General features: G+C 51.1%; 1 protein-coding gene across 1 annotated transcript in view; it reads right to left on the bottom strand.

The window, feature by feature from the left end:
* The window catches only part of LOC116937897 (chromodomain-helicase-DNA-binding protein 5-like), a 130,440-nt gene that overhangs the window by 7,964 nt on the left and 103,281 nt on the right, over positions 1-19,195 (bottom strand). The window contains exons 22-24 of the mRNA XM_076056456.1: positions 17,745-17,830; positions 11,611-11,744; positions 3,082-3,226 (exon numbers count right to left, since the gene is read on the bottom strand). Coding sequence (XP_075912571.1) covers positions 3,082-3,226; positions 11,611-11,744; positions 17,745-17,830 — 365 coding nt within the window. The remainder of the gene's footprint in view (positions 1-3,081; positions 3,227-11,610; positions 11,745-17,744; positions 17,831-19,195) is intronic.

Here is a 19,195-nt window from a genome sequence, read left to right as displayed (position 1 = left end):
GCGGGTGAGCACGTGCTGTCTGGAGAGGCCCCTAGTCACCCCCTAGTCACCCCCTAGTCACCCCTCGCCGTGTCCACCTTCTTGTGGACGAGCGACATCACGCCGATGCGGGTGAGCACGTGCTGTCTGGACAGGCCCCTAGTCACCCCCTAGTCACCCCCTAGTCACCCCCTAGTCACCCCTTAGTCACCCCCTAGTCACCCCCTAGTCGCCCCCTAGTCACCCCCTAGTCACCCCTCGCCGTGTCCACCTTCTTGCGGACGAGCGACATCACTCCGATGCGGGTGAGCACGTGCTGTCTGGAGAGGCCCCTAGTCACCCCCTAGTCACCCCCTAGTCACCCCCTAGTCACCCCCTAGTCACCCCCTAGTCACCCCCTAGTCACCCCTCGCCGTGTCCACCTTCTTGCGGACGAGCGACATCACTCCGATGCGGGTGAGCACGTGCTGTCTGGAGAGGCCCCTAGTCACCCCTTAGTCACCCCCTAGTCACCCCCTAGTCACCCCCTATTCACCCCCTAGTCACCCCCTAGTCACCCCTCGCCGTGTCCACCTTCTTGCGGACGAGCGACATTACTCCGATGCGGGTGAGCACGTGCTGTCTGGAGAGCCCCTAGTCACCCCCTAGTCACCCCCTAGTCACCCCCTAGTCACCCCCTAGTCACCCCCTAGTCACCCCTCGCTGTGTCCACCTTCTTGCGGACGAGCGACATCACTCCGATGCGGGTGAGCACGTGCTGCCTGGAGAGGCCCTAGTCACCCCCTAGTCACCCCCTAGTCACCCCTAGTCACCCCCTAGTCACCCCCTAGTCACCCCCTAGTCACCCCTCGCCGTGTCCACCTTAATGCGGACGAGCGACATCACTCCGATGTGGGTGAGCACGTGCTGTCTGGACAGCTCCTAGTCACCCCCTAGTCACCCCCTAGTCACCCCTAGTCACCCCTAGTCACCCCCTAGTCACCCCTAGTCATTCCCTAGTCATTCCCTAGTCACCCCTAGTCACCCCAAGTCACCCGCTAGTCACCCCTAGTCACCCCTAGTCACCCCCTAGTCAACCCCAGTCACCCCTTAGTCACCCCCTAGTCACCTCTAGTCACCCCTAGTCACCCCCTAGTCACCCCCTAGTCACCCCCTAGTCACCCCCTAGTCACCCCCTAGTCACCCCTCGCCGTGTCCACCTTCTTGCGGATGAGCGACATCACTCCAATGCGGGTGAGCACGTGCTGTCTGGAGAGGCCCCTAGTCACCCCCTAGTCACCCCCTAGTCACCCCTAGTCACCCCCTAGTCACCCCCTAGTCACTCCCTAGTCACCCCTCGCCGTGTCCACCTTCTTGCGGACGAGCGACATCACTCCGATGCGGGTGAGCACGTGCTGTCTGGACAGCTCCTAGTCACCCCCTAGTCACCCCCTAGTCACCCCTAGTCACCCCCTAGTCACCCCTAGTCATTCCCTAGTCATTCCCTAGTCACCCCTAGTCACCCAAAGTCACCCGCTAGTCACCCCTAGTCACCCCTAGTCACCCCCTAGTCAACCCCAGTCACCCCCTAGTCACCCCCTAGTCACCTCTAGTCACCCCTAGTCACCCCCTAGTCACCCCCTAGTCACCCCTAGTCACCCCCTAGTCACCCCCTAGTCACCCCCTAGTCACCCCTAGTCACCCCTCGCCGTGTCCACCTTCTTGCGGACGAGCGACATCACTCCGATGCGGGTGAGCACGTGCTGTCTGGACAACCCCCTAGTCACCCCCTAGTCACCCCCTAGTCACCCCCTAGTCACCCCTAGTCACCCCCTAGTCACCCCCTAGTCACCCCTCGCCGTGTCCACCTTCTTGCGGACGAGCGACATCACTCCGATGCGGGTGAGCACGTGCTGTCTGGAGAGGCCCCTAGTCACCCCCTAGTCACCCCCTAGTCACCCCTCGCCGTGTCCACCTTCTTGCGGACGAGCGACATCACTCCGATGCGGGTGAGCACGTGCTGTCTGGACAGCCCCTAGTCACCCCCTAGTCACCCCTAGTCACCCCCTAGTCACCCCCTAGTCACCCCCTAGTCACCCCCTAGTCACCCCTCGCCGTGTCCACCTTCTTGCGGACGAGCGACATCACTCCGATGCGGGTGAGCACGTGCTGCCTGGAGAGGCCCCTAGTCACCCCCTAGTCACCCCCTAGTCACCCCTCGCCGTGTCCACCTTCTTGCGGACGAGCGACATCACTCCGATGCGGGTGAGCACGTGCTGTCTGGAGAGGCCCCTAGTCACCCCCTAGTCACCCCCTAGTCACCCCTCGCCGTGTCCACCTTCTTGCGGACGAGCGACATCACTCCGATGCGGGTGAGCACGTGCTGTCTGGAGAGGCCCCTAGTCACCCCCTAGTCACCCCCTAGTCACCCCCTAGTCACCCCCTAGTCACCCCTCGCCGTGTCCACCTTCTTGCGGACGAGCGACATCACTCCGATGCGGGTGAGCACGTGCTGTCTGGACAAGCCCCTAGTCACCCCCTAGTCACCCCCTAGTCACCCCCTAGTCACCCCTCGCCGTGTCCACCTTCTTGCGGACGAGCGACATCACTCCGATGCGGGTGAGCACGTGCTGCCTGGAGAGGCCCCTAGTCACCCCCTAGTCACCCCCTAGTCACCCCTCGCCGTGTCCACCTTCTTGCGGACGAGCGACATCACTCCGATGCGGGTGAGCACGTGCTGTCTGGAGAGGCCCCTAGTCACCCCCTAGTCACCCCCTAGTCACCCCCTAGTCACCCCCTAGTCACCCCTCGCCGTGTCCACCTTCTTGCGGACGAGCGACATCACTCCGATGCGGGTGAGCACGTGCTGCCTGGAGAGGCCCCTAGTCACCCCCTAGACACCCCCTAGTCACCCCCTAGTCACCCCCTAGTCACCCCCTAGTCACCCCCTAGTCACCCCTCGCCGTGTCCACCTTCTTGCGGACGAGCGACATCACTCCGATGCGGGTGAGCACGTGCTGCCTGGAGAGGCCCCTAGTCACCCCCTAGACACCCCCTAGTCACCCCCTAGTCACCCCCTAGTCACCCCCTAGTCACCCCCTAGTCACCCCTCGCCGTGTCCACCTTCTTGCGGACGAGCGACATCACTCCGATGCGGGTGAGCACGTGCTGTCTGGAGAGGCCCTCACGGGGAACTCCGTCGGCGAAAGTGTCTGCACCGTCCGCGCCCGGCTCGCACAGATGACGCATGAAGAGAGACACGTAGGCCCTGAGACACACACACAGAGACACAGAGAGACACACACAGAGACACAGAGACACACAGAGACACACACACACAGAGACACACAGAGACACACAGAGAGACACAGATGACGCATGAAGAGAGACACGTAGGCCCTGAGACACGGGGAGAGAGACACGGGGAGACATACAGAGACACAGATGACGCATGAAGAGAGACACGTAGGCCCTGAGACACGGGGAGAGAGACACGGGGAGACACACAGAGACACAGATGACGCATGAAGAGAGACACGTAGGCCCTGAGACACGGGGAGAGAGACACGGGGAGACACACAGAGACACAGATGACGCATGAAGAGAGACACGTAGGCCCTGAGACACGGGGAGAGAGACACGGGGAGACACACAGAGACACAGATGACGCATGAAGAGAGACACGTAGGCCCTGAGACACGGGGAGAGAGACACGGGGAGACACACAGAGACACAGATGACGCATGAAGAGAGACACGTAGGCCCTGAGACACACACAGAGACACGGGGAGAGACACAGACACAGATGACGCATGAAGAGAGACACGTAGGCCCTGAGACACACACAGAGACACGGGGAGAGACACAGACACAGATGACGCATGAAGAGAGACACGTAGGCCCTGAGACACGGGGAGAGAGACACACACAGAGAGACACACAGAGACACAGATGACGCATGAAGAGAGACACGTAGGCCCTGAGACACACACAGAGACACGGGGAGAGACACAGACACAGAGACACACACAGAGACACAGATGACGCATGAAGAGAGACACGTAGGCCCTGAGACACACACACAGAGACACAGAGAGACACACACAGAGACACAGAGACACACAGAGACACACACACACACAGAGACACACAGAGACACACAGAGAGACACAGATGACGCATGAAGAGAGACACGTAGGCCCTGAGACACACACACAGAGACACGGGGAGAGACACAGACACAGATGACGCATGAAGAGAGACACGTAGGCCCTGAGACACACACACAGAGACACGGGGAGAGACACAGACACAGATGACGCATGAAGAGAGACACGTAGGCCCTGAGACACGGGGAGAGAGACACGGGGAGACACACAGAGACACAGATGACGCATGAAGAGAGACACGTAGGCCCTGAGACACGGGGAGAGAGACACGGGGAGACACACAGAGACACAGATGACGCATGAAGAGAGACACGTAGGCCCTGAGACACAGGGAGAGAGACACACACAGAGAGACACACAGAGACACAGATGACGCATGAAGAGAGACACGTAGGCCCTGAGACACGGGGAGAGAGACACGGGGAGACACACAGAGACACAGATGACGCATGAAGAGAGACACGTAGGCCCTGAGACACGGGGAGAGAGACACACACAGAGAGACACACAGAGACACAGATGACGCATGAAGAGAGACACGTAGGCCCTGAGACACGGGGAGAGAGACACACACAGAGAGACACACAGAGACACAGATGACGCATGAAGAGAGACACGTAGGCCCTGAGACACACACACAGAGACACGGGGAGAGACACAGACACAGAGACACACACAGAGACACAGGTGACGCATGAAGAGAGACACGTAGGCCCTGAGACACACACACAGAGACACAGAGAGACACACAGAGACAAAGAGACACACACAGAGACACAGATGACGCATGAAGAGAGACACGTAGGCCCTGAGACACACACACAGAGACACAGAGAGACACACACAGAGACACAGAGACACACAGAGACACACACACACACAGAGACACACAGAGACACACAGAGAGACACAGATGACGCATGAAGAGAGACACGTAGGCCCTGAGACACACACACAGAGACACAGAGAGACACACACAGAGACACAGAGACACACAGAGACACATAGACATACAGAGACACAGATGACGCATGAAGAGAGACACGTAGGCCCTGAGACACACACACAGAGACACGGGGGACACAGAGACACACAGAGACACACACAGAGACACAGATGACGCATGAAGAGAGACACGTAGGCCCTGAGACACACACACAGAGACACAGAGACACACACAGAGACACACAGAGACACAGATGACGCATGAAGAGAGACACGTAGGCCCTGAGACACACACACAGAGACACAGAGACACACACAGAGACACAGGTGATGCATGAAGAGAGACACGTAGGCCCTGAGACACACACACAGAGACACAGAGACACACACAGAGACACAGATGACGCATGAAGAGAGACACGTAGGCCCTGAGACACACACAGAGACACGGGGAGAGACACAGACACAGAGACACACACAGAGACACAGGTGACGCATGAAGAGAGACACGTAGGCCCTGAGACACACACAGAGAGACGGGGAGAGACACAGACACAGATGACGCATGAAGAGAGACACGTAGGCCCTGAGACACACAGAGACACACACAGAGACACAGATGACGCATGAAGAGAGACACGTAGGCCCTGAGACACACACACAGAGACACAGAGACACACACAGAGACACACACAGAGACACAGAGACACACACAGAGACACAGATGACGCATGAAGAGAGACACGTAGGCCCTGAGACACAGACAGAGACACGGGGAGACACAGAGACACAGAGACACACACAGAGATACGGGGAGACACAGAGACACACAGAGACACAGATGACGCATGAAGAGAGACACGTAGGCCCTGAGACACACACACAGAGACACAGAGACACACAGAGACACAGAGACACACACAGAGATACGGGGAGACACAGAGACACACAGAGACACAGATGACGCATGAAGAGAGACACGTAGGCCCTGAGACACGGGGAGAGAGACACGGGGAGAGACAGGGAGAGACACAGAGAGACACACAGAGAGACACACAGAGAGACACACACAGAGACACACAGAGACACAGATGACGCATGAAGAGAGACACACACAGAGACACAGAGACACACAGAGACACGGGGAGAGAGACACGGGGAGACACACACAGAGAGACACACACAGAGAGACACACACAGATACACACACACAGAGACACAGGTGACGCATGAAGAGAGACACGTAGGCCCTGAGACACGGGGAGAGAGACACGGGGAGACACACAGAGAGAGACACACACAGAGACACACAGATACACACACACAGAGACACAGAGACACACAGAGACACACACAGAGACACACAGAGACACAGGTGACGCATGAAGAGAGACACGTAGGCCCTGAGACACACAGACAGAGACACGGAGAGACACACAGAGACACACAGAGACACACACAGAGACACACACAGAGACACAGAGAGAGACACACACAGAGACACAGAGAGAGACACAGAGACACAGGTAACGCATGAAGAGAGACACGTAGGCCCTGAGACACGGGGAGAGAGACACGGGGAGAGACAGAGAGACACAGAGACACACACAGAGACACGGGGAGACACAGAGAGACACACAGAGACACACACAGAGACACGGGTGACGCATGAAGAGAGACACGTAGGCCCTGAGACACACACAGAGACACGGGGAGACACACAGAGACACACACAGAGACACACACACACAGAGACACACAGAGACACAGGTGACGCATGAAGAGAGACACGTAGGCCCTGAGACACGGGGAGAGAGACACGGGGAGACACACACAGAGAGACACACACACAGAGACACGGGGAGACACACACAGAGAGACACACACAGAGAGACATACACACAGAGACACACAGAGACACACAGAGACACAGGTGACGCATGAAGAGAGACACGTAGGCCCTGAGACACACAGACAGAGACACGGGGAGACACACAGAGAGAGACACACAGAGACACACACACAGAGACACACACACAGAGAGACACAGAGACACAGGTGACGCATGAAGAGAGACACGTAGGCCCTGAGACACGGGGAGAGAGACACGGGGAGACACGGGGAGACACACAGAGACACACACACAGAGACACACACACAGAGACACACAGAGACACACACACAGAGACACACAGAGACACAGGTGACGCATGAAGAGAGACACGTAGGCCCTGAGACACACAGACAGAGACACAGAGAGACACACAGAGACACACAGAGACACACACAGAGACACACAGAGACACAGAGAATCACAGAGACACACAGCGACACACACACAGAGACACACAGAGACACAGGTGACGCATGAAGAGAGACACGTAGGCCCTGAGACACACAGACAGAGACACGGGGAGACACACAGAGACACACACACAGAGACACACACACACAGAGACACAGGTGACGCATGAAGAGAGACACGTAGGCCCTGAGACACGGGGAGAGAGACACGGGGAGACACACAGAGACACAGGTGACGCATTAATAGAGACACGTAGGCCCTGAGACACACACAGAGACACAGAGAGAGACACAGATACACACAGAGAGACACACAGAGACACACAGAGACACAGATGACGCATGAAGAGAGACACGTAGGCCCTGAGACACACAGACAGAGACACGGGGAGAGACACAGACACAGAGACACACAGAGAGACACAGGGAGACAAAGAGACACACAGAGACACAGGTGACGCATGAAGAGAAACACGTAGGCCCTGAGACACACAGACAGAGACACGGGGAGACACACAGAGAGAGACAGAGACACACACACAGAGACACACACACAGAGACACACAGACAGAGACACGGGGAGACACAGAGAAAGACACACACACAGAGACACACACACAGAGACACACACACAGAGACACACAGAGACACACACACAGAGACACACAGAGACACGGGTGACGCATGAAGAGAGACACGTAGGCCCTGAGACACGGGGAGAGACACACGGGGAGACACACACAGAGAGACACACACACAGAGACACACAGCGACACACACAGAGACACACACAGAGACACACAGAGACACACACAGACACACAGAGACACACAGAGACACAGGTGATGCATGAAGAGAGACACGTAGGCCCTGAGACACGGGGAGAGAGACACGGGGAGAGACACACAGAGACACACAGAGACACACACACAGAGACACACAGAAACACAGGTGACGCATGAAGAGAGACACGTAGGCCCTGAGACACGGGGAGAGAGACACGGGGAGACACACAGAGACACACAGAGAGACACACACAGAGACACACACACACAGACACACAGAGATACAGCACGCACACAGAGACACACAGACACACAGAGACACACAGAGACACACACAGAGACACACACAGAGACACAGAGACACACAGAGACACACAGAGACACACAGAGACTCACAGAGACGCACAGAGACACACACAGAGACACACAGAGATACACAGAGACACACAGAGACACACAGAGACACAGGGACTCACAGAGACACACAGACACACGAGGAGACACACAGAGACACATACACACAGAGACACACACACAGAGACACACACACAGAGACACACACACAGAGACACACAGAGACACAGGTGACGCATGAAGAGAGACACGTAGGCCGTGAGACACACAGACAGAGACACGGGGAGACACGGGGAGACACACACAGAGACACACACACAGAGACACACAGAGACACAGGTGACGCATGAAGAGAGACACGTAGGCCCTGAGACACACAGACAGAGACACGGGGAGACACGGGGAGACACACACAGAGACACGGATGACGCATGAAGAGAGACACGTAGGCCCTGAGACACACACACAGAGACACGGGGAGACACACAGAGACACACAGAGACACATACAGAGACACACACAGAGACACAGATGACGCATGAAGAGAGACACGTAGGCCCTGAGACACGGGGAGAGAGACACGGGGAGACACACAGAGACACACAGAGAGACACACACAGAGACACACACACACAGAGACACACACAGACACACAGACAGAGACACACAGACAGATACACACAGACACACACACAGAGACACACAGACAGAGACACACACACAGACACACACACAGAGACACAGAGACACACACAGAGACACACACACACAGAGACACACACACAGAGACACACACAGAGACACACAGACAGAGACACACACACACACAGAGACACACAGACAGAGACACACACACACAGACACACAGACAGAGACACACACACAGAGACACACAGATAGAGACACACACACACAGACACACACACAGAGACACACACACAGACACACACACACAGAGACACACACACAGAGACACACACACAGAGACACACAGACAGAGACACACACACAGAGACACACAGACAGAGACACACACACACACACACAGAGACACACAGACAGACACACACACACACAGAGACACACAGACAGAGACACACACACACAGAGACACACACACACAGAGACACACAGACAGTGACACACACACAGATAGACACACATACAGAGACACACACAGAGACACACAGACAGAGACACACACAGAGACACACACACACAGACACACAGACAGAGACACACACACACAGAGAGACACACACACACAGACACACAGACAGAGACACACACACACAGATAGACACACATACACACAGAGACACACACAGAGATACACAGACACGCACACACACAGAGACACACAGACAGAGACACACACACAGAGAGACACACACACAGAGACACACAGACAGAGACACACACACAGATAGACACACATACAGAGACACACACAGAGACACACAGACAGAGACACACACAGATAGACACACATACACACAGAGACACACACAGATAGACACACATACACACACACACAGAGACACACAGAAACACAGAGATACACACACACAGAGACACACAGACAGAGACACACACACAGATAGACACACATACACACAGAGACACACACAGAGACACACAGACACACACAGAGACACACAGACACACAGAGACACACACACAGAGACACACAGACAGAGACACACACACACAGATAGACACACATACACACAGAGACACACACAGAGACACACAGACACACACACACACAGACACACAGACAGAGACACACACACAGATAGACACACATACAGAGACACACAGAGACACACAGACAGAGACACACACACAGAGACACACACACACAGAGACACACAGACAGAGACACACACACAGACACACACACACAGAGACACAGACAGAGACACACACAGAGATAGACACACATACACACAGAGACACACAGAGATACACAGACACACACACAGAGACACACAGACAGAGACATACACACACAGAGACACACACACACAGAGACACACAGACAGAGACACACACACAGATAGACACACATACAGAGACACACACAGAGACACACAGACAGAGACACACACACACAGAGACACCCACACACAGAGACACACAGAGACACACACACACAGATAGACACACATACACACAGAGACACACACAGAGACACACAGACACACACACAGAGACACACAGACACACAGAGACACAGACACACAGAGACACACAGACAGAGACACACACACACAGAGACACACACACACAGAGACACACACACAGACACACACAGAGACACACAGATAGACACACATACACATAGACACACACACAGACACACAGAGACACACAGACAGAGACACACACAGACACACACAGAGACACACAGACACACACACAGAGACACACAGACAGAGACACACACACAGAGACACACACACACAGATAGACACACACAGAGACACACAGACACACACACAGAGACACACACAGACAGAGACACACACAGAGACACACACACAGATAGACACACACACATAGAGACACACAGACACACACAGAGACACACACACAGAGACACACACACACAGATAGACACACACACACAGACACACACACACAGACACACAGACAGACACACACACACACAGAGACACACACACACAGACACACACACACACATACGGAGACACACACACAGACACACACACACAGACACACACACACAGACACACACACACACAGACACACACACACAGACACACACACACAGACACACACACACACACAGAGACACACACACACAGACACACACACACAGACACACACACACAGAGACACACACACACAGAGACACACACAGACACACACACAGAGACACACACACAGACACACACACACAGACACACACACACAGACAGACTCCATTACGCCCCCCCCCTCCTCCCCCAACCCCCCCACCCCACCCCCCATACCCCCACGCCCCCTCCCCTCTCCCCCACCACCCCCACCCCCCACCTCTCTCTCTCCTCCCCTAGGCCCCTCCCCCTGCTAAGCCCCGCCCTCACCGGAATTCCTTTTCGCTCTTCCCCCTGAGGTCCCTGACGAGCCAGTGGGCGCTGAACGCGTCCTGTGGAGGCATCCCGTAGCGCATGATGGCGTTCACAAACGCCTTGCGCTGACGCACGTTGAAGCCCAGCACCTGCGGCCGGAGAGTCGGGGGGGGCAGCGGGGTTGGGTGGGGGGCACGGCAGGGGGCGTGGTGGGGGGCACAGCAGGGGGTGGGGGGCTAGCTCACGACCGCTGGCTTCATTCATTTTTTTATTTTTTTTAATTACAAAAAAAATTAAAAAATTTTTTTTTTTTTTTTTACATTTAAAAAAATGTCAAATAAAAAATGTTAAAAAAATGTTGCATTTTTTTTAATTAAAAAAAATTCGAATTTTTTTAAAATTAAAAATATATATTTTTTATTTTTTTTTAAAAAATTAAAAATAATTAAAACATTTTTTCTATTTAAAAAAAATATATTTTTTAAAAACATTTTTATATGCTTAGTTCTTTCGGTAAAGTCACGTTGAAGGGAAACAACAAAATAATATATATTTTATTATTTTAAACAACAAAATAATATATATTTTATTATTTCAAACAACAAAATAATATATATTTTATTATTTTGTTGTTTCCCTTCAACGTGACTTTACCGAAAGAACTAACATTATGAATTACTGCAGTCACGAAAGCTTTAAATCAAAACATTTTTAATTTAAAAAATTTTTTGGTATAGCCCTGTGGAGTCATTCTGCTCTTGAATGGGGGTGGGACCACCACCACGACAAACGAAACGAAAACAACAAAATCCAAAACACGAACAAGGAAAATCTTAAAGTGACCGCGCCTGACTTTGTGCAAAATTCTGAAAATCCGTGACGACAAAATTTTATTTTATTTTATTTATTTTTTAAAAACGGCCCAAAAAAATATTCCTGACAAAATAAAAAAGCGTTGCGAACAAATCCCAGCGTGATGAAAAGTCAAACAACAACAACAACAAGACAACTTAGATTGAGAATAAATTAATAAATTAATGAATTAATAAAATAACACAATACAATTCTCACGACGTTTCGACCACAACACAAGCGGCCTTCATCAGGTGAAGGGACGAGACTGTGTTGTGGCTGAAACGTCGTGAGAATTTTATAGTGTTATTTTATTAATTTATTCTTAGTTCATTTTATTATTTTATCCTTATTGTTATTTTATCAATGTATTATTTTATCCTTATTGTTATTTTATCAATTTATTTTAATCTTATTGTTATTTTATCAATTTATTATTTCATTCTTATTGTTATTTTATCAATTTATTATTTTATTATTAATGCCATTTTATTAATTTATTATTTTATTGTTATCGTCATTTTATCGATTTATTATTTTATTATTATTGTTATGTTATCAATTTATTATTTTATTGGTATTTTATCAATTTATTATTTTATTATTATTTTATTAATTTATTATTTTATTATTCTTGTTATTTTATCAATTCATTATTTTATTGTTATTGTTATTTTATCAATTTATTAATTTATTCTTATTGTTATTTTATCAATTTATTATTTTATTCTTATTGTTATTTTATCAATTCGTTATTTTATTATCACTCTACGTGGCGGTGACTTTACCGAAAGGACCAAAGTAGGTGAATCCTCGCATTCACGAGAGCTTCAAGTGGAAATTCAAGACGACTGAATTAGATTAAGGCCCTCGGTCTAAACTCCGTGCTACAACACCAACACAAACATGTCCAAACCACGAATAATAATAATGAAAAAATCATTTTCCAAAGCACCAAAAACCAAAGCCGTAATTTCAACGTATCAGTGATCACTGGAAGGACCTGTGACCCAATTTATATTTTATCTTCACGAGGTTTTATTCATCCTCTGGTCCGACGCCGCTCTTAGACTGGGCTTTCAAAATAAAGCCCACTAATCTCTTGCTCTCTCTCTCTGCTGTTGGTCAATCAGTTTCAAGGACAAATGCACACACCTAGATATTAATCAGAGCGTGGTTCTTTTGATATTCTTGATTCGTTCGGTAAAGTCACCACGTAGAAGGGAAACAATGAATTGATGATAAAAAAAATTATTATTATTTTATTGTTTCCCTTCTACGCGGTGGTGACTTTACCGAAAGAACCAAGAATAATAATTTTATTGTTTTATATTTTTATTATTTTATTGTTTCCCTTCTAGGCGGTGGTGACTTTACCGAAAGAACCAAGAATAATAATTTTATTGTTTTTTTTTATTATTTTATTGTTTCCCTTCTACGCGGTGGTGACTTTACCGAGAGAACCAAGAATAATAATTTTATTGTTTTACAATAATTTTATTGTTTTATATTTTTATTATTTTATTGTTTCCATTCTAACATGGTGGTGACTTTACCGAAAGAACCAAGAATAATAATTTTATTGTTTTACAATAATTTTATTGTTTTATATTTTTATTATTTTATTGTTTCCCTTCTAACGCGGTGGTGACTTTACCGAAATAACCAAGAATAATAATTTTATAGTTTTATATTTTTATTATTTTATTGTTTCCATTCTAACGTGGTGGTGACTTTACCCAAAGAACCAAGAATAATAATTGTATTGTTTTTTTATTTTTATTATTTTATTGTTTCCATTCTAACGTGGTGGTGACTTTACCGAAAGAACCAAGAATAATAATTGTATTGTTTTATATTTTTTATTATTTTATTGTTTCCCTTCTAACGTGGTGGTGACTTTACCGAAAGAACCAAGAATAATAATTGTATTGTTTTACAATAATTTTATTGTTTTATATTTTTATTATTTTACTGTTTCCCTTCTAGGCGGTGGTGACTTTACCGAAAGAACCAAGAATAATAATTTTATTGTTTTATATTTTTATTATTTTATTGTTTCCCTTCTACGTGGTGACTTTACCGAAAGAACCAAGAATAATAATTTTATTGTTTTACAATAATTGTATTTTTTATATTTTTATTATTTTATTGCTTCCCTTCTAGGCGGTGGTGACTTTACCGAAAGAACCAAGAATAATAATTTTATTGTTTTATATTTTAGTTATTATTTTATTGTTTCCATTCTAACGTGGTGGTGAATTTACCGAAAGAACCAAGAATAATAATTTTATTGTTTTACAATAATTTTATTGTTTTATATTTTTATTATTTTATTGTTTTCCTTCTACGTGGTGGTGACTTTACAGCTGTGGTTTTCACAGTAACACAAGCAGCAATCATCATCATCGTCAGCTGTGGTTTTCACTGTAACACAAGCAGCAATCATCATCATCATCAGCTGTGGTTTTCACTGTAACACAAGCGGCAATCATCATCGTCAGTTGTGGTTTTCACTGTAACACAAGCAGCAATCATCATCATCATCAGCTGTGGTTTTCACTGTAACACAAGCAGCAATCATCATCAGCTGTGGTTTTCACTGTAACACAAGCAGCTATCATCATCATCAGCTGTGGTTTTCACTGTAACACAAGCGGCAATCATCATCAGCTGTGGTTTTCACTGTAACACAAGCGACAATCATCGTCAGCTGTGGTTTTCACTGTAACACAAGCAGCAATCATCGTCAGCTGTGGTTTTCACTGTAACACAAGCAGCAATCATCATCATCAGCTGTGGTTTTCACTGTAACACAAGAAGCAATCATCATCATCAGCTGTGGTTTTCACTGTAACACAAGCAGCAATCATCATCGTCAGCTGTGGTTTTCACTGTAACACAAGCAGCAATCATCATCATCATCATCAGCTGTGGTTTTCACTGTAACACAAGCAGCAATCATCATCATCAGCTGTGGTTTTCACTGTAACACAAGCAGCAATCATCATCATCAGCTGTGGTTTCACTGTAACACGAGCAGCAATCATCATCAGCTGTGGTTTTCACTGTAACACAAGCAGCAATCATCATAGTCAGCTGTGGTTTTCACTGTAACACAAGCAGCAATCATCATCAGCAGCTGTGGTTTCCACTGTAACACAAGCAGCAATCATCATCAGATGTGGTTTTCACTGTAACACAATCATCATAGTCAGCTGTGGTTTTCACTGTAACACAAGCAGCAATCATCATCAGCTGTGGTGTTCACTGTAACACAATCATCATCACCATCGTCAGCTGTGGTTTTCACTGTAACACAAGCAGCAATCATCATCAGCTGTGGTTTTCACTGTAACACAAGCAGCAATCATCGTCAGCTGTGGTTTTCACTGTAACACAAGAGGCAATCATCATCAGCTGTGGTTTCCACTGTAACACAATCATCATCAGCTGTGGTTTTCACTGTAACACAAGCAGCAATCATCATCGTCATCAGCTGTGGTTTCCACTGTAACACAAGCAGCAATCATCATCATCGTCAGCTGTGGTTTTCACACCTGATGATGATTGCTGGTGTTGCAGTCGAAACGTCGCGATAATTCTATTGTTTTATATATATTTTTTTGTATCATTGTTTCCCCCATCGTGCTCGCTGAAGCCGTCGATTGCCTTCTGTGGAAGTCGTGGAATCTGTAGACGCAACTGGGCACAATTCAGCGAGTAGCTGATAATCACATTGCCATGATCTCGTAAAGTCCCCGGGCACGTAATAATACTAATCAGCACTGTGGCAGTGGGGGGTTTAGATGGGATCATTGGGGGGGGAGGGGGGTGGTAGGGGGCACGTGCCCCCCAGTAAATCAGGCACTTGGCAGGTGACTCACCTGTAAGGAATGTGTGTTGCGTGTTACTTCGTAATAATAGCACGTTTGCAGGCAGCGCTCTGTCAATAGCTACCGCCCACCCACTCACTCAACCACTCACCCACTCACCCACTCATTCACCCACTCACCCACTCATTCACCCACTCACCCACCCACTCACCCACTCACTCACTCACCCACTCACTCACCCAACCACCCACTCACTCACCCACCCACCCACTCACTCACCAACCCACTCACCCACTCACCCACCCACCCACTCACTCACCCACCCACCCACCCACTCACCCACCCACTCACCCACCCACCCACCCACTCACTCACTCACTCACCCACCCACTCACCCACTCACTCACCCACTCACTCACTCACCCACCCACCCACTCACCCACTCACTCACTCACCCACTCACTCACTCACCCACCCACCCACTCACCTCCCCACCCACTCACTCACTCACCCACTCACCTCCCCACCTCCCCACCCACACACTCACCTCCCCACTCACCCACTCACTCACTCACCCACTTACTCACCCACCCACTCACTCACCCACCCACCCACTCACCCACCCACTCACCCACCCACTCACCCACTCACTCACTCACCCACTTACTCACCCACCCACTCACTCACCCACCCACTCACTCACTCACCCACCCACTCACCCACCCACTCACCCACTCACCCACCCACTCACCCACCCACTCACCCACCCACCCATCACTCACTCACTCACCCACCCACCCACTCACCCACCCACCCACCCACTCACTCACCAACCCACTCACCCACTCACCCACCCACCCACTCACTCACCCACCCACCCACCCACTCACCCACCCACTCACCCACCCACCCACCCACTCACTCACTCACTCACCCACCCACTCACCCACTCACTCACCCACTCACTCACTCACTCACCCACCCACCCACTCACCCACTCACTCACTCACCCACTCACTCACTCACCCACCCACCCACTCACCTCCCCACCCACTCACTCACTCACCCACTCACCTCCCCACCTCCCCACCCACACACTCACCTCCCCACTCACCCACTCACTCACTCACCCACTTACTCACCCACCCACTCACTCACCCACCCACCCACTCACCCACCCACTCACCCACCCACTCACCCACTCACTCACTCACCCACTTACTCACCCACCCACTCACTCACCCACCCACTCACTCACTCACCCACCCACTCACCCACCCACTCACCCACTCACCCACCCACTCACCCACCCACTCACCCACCCACCCATCACTCACTCACTCACCCACCCACCCACTCACCCACCCACCCACCCACTCACTCACCCACCCACTCACTCACTCACCCACCCACTCACTCACCCACCCACCCACCCACTCACTCACTCACCCACCCACCCACCTCGATGTTGCCGCCCACCCTGGCGAGTAGTGGGGGGAGGGGTTTGTCCTTCTCGTTACGCAGCTGACGCTTACTCTGCCTGCGGCCTGCGGGCACAGCGGTGAGGAGGGTGGGTGGGTGAGTGGGTGGATGAGTGGGTGGGTGAGTGGGTGAGTGAGGAGGGTGAGTGAGTGAGTGGGTGAGTGGGTGGGTGGGTGAGTGGGTGAGTGAGTGGGTGGGTGAGTGGGTGAGTGAGTGAGTGGGTGAGTGATTGGGTGAGTGAGTGGGTGGGTGAGTGGGTGAGTGAGTGGGTGGGTGAGTGAGTGGGTGGGTGAGTGAGTGAGTGAGTGGATGGGTGAGTGAGTGGGTGGGTGAGTGAGTGGGTGGGTGAGTGAGTGAGTGAGTAGGTGAGTGAGTGAGTGAGTTGGGTGAGTGGGTGAGTGAGTGAGTGGGTGGGTGGGTGAGTGGGTGAGTGAGTGAGTGAGTGGGTGAGTGAGTGAGTGGGTGAGTGAGTGGGTGGGTGAGTGGGTGAGTGAGTGGGTGAGTGAGTGAGTGAGTGGGTGAGTGGGTGGGTGGGTGAGTGAGTGGGTGGGTGGGTGAGTGGGTGGGTGGGTGGGTGAGTGGGTGGGTGAGTGGGTGGGTGAGTGAGCGGGTGGGTGAGTGAGTGAGTGGGTGGGTGAGTGAGTGGGTGGGTGAGTGGGTGGGTGGGTGAGTGAGTGAGTGGGTGGGTGAGTGAGTGAGTGGGTGAGTGGGTGGGTGGGTGAGTGGGTGAGTTGGTGGGTGGGTGGGTGAGTGAGTGAGTGAGTGGGTGGGTGAGTGACTGACTGAGGGTGTGAGTGAGTGGGTGGGTTAGTGGGTGGGTGAGTGGGTGAGTGAGTGAGTGAGTGGGTGAGTGACTGAGTGAGTGGGTGAGTGAGTGAGTGAGTGGGTGAGTGAGTGAGTGGATGAGTGAGTGGGTGAGTGAGTGAGTGAGTGGGTGAGTGGGTGAGTAAGTGGGTGAGTGAGCGAGTGAGTGAGTGGATGAGTGAGTGAGTGGATGAGTAAGTTGATGAGTGAGTGAGTGGGTGGGTGGGTGAGTGAGTGAGTGGGTGAGTGAGTGAGTGAGTGGGTGAGTGGGGGGGTGAGTGAGTGAGTGAATGGGTGAGTGAGTGAGTGGGTGAGTGAGTGGGTGAGTGAGTGAGTGAGTGGGTGAGTGGGTGGGTGGGTGAGTGAGTGGGTGGGTGGGTGAGTGGGTGGGTGGGTGGGTGAGTGGGTGGGTGAGTGGGTGGGTGAGTGAGCGGGTGGGTGAGTGAGTGAGTGGGTGGGTGAGTGAGTGGGTGGGTGAGTGGGTGGGTGGGTGAGTGAGTGAGTGGGTGGGTGAGTGAGTGAGTGGGTGAGTGGGTGGGTGGGTGAGTGGGTGAGTTGGTGGGTGGGTGGGTGAGTGAGTGAGTGAGTGGGTGGGTGAGTGACTGACTGAGGGTGTGAGTGAGTGG

Source organism: Petromyzon marinus, chromosome 75 (genome assembly GCF_048934315.1).
Source record: "Petromyzon marinus isolate PM22_M1 ecotype Great Lakes invasive population chromosome 75, UKy_Petmar_22M1.pri1.0, whole genome shotgun sequence".
In the NCBI taxonomy this organism is placed as follows: domain Eukaryota; kingdom Metazoa; phylum Chordata; class Hyperoartia; order Petromyzontiformes; family Petromyzontidae; genus Petromyzon; species Petromyzon marinus.
The sequence above is the reverse complement of the archived record's forward strand: the minus strand, read 5'-3'. Positions and strand labels throughout refer to the sequence as shown.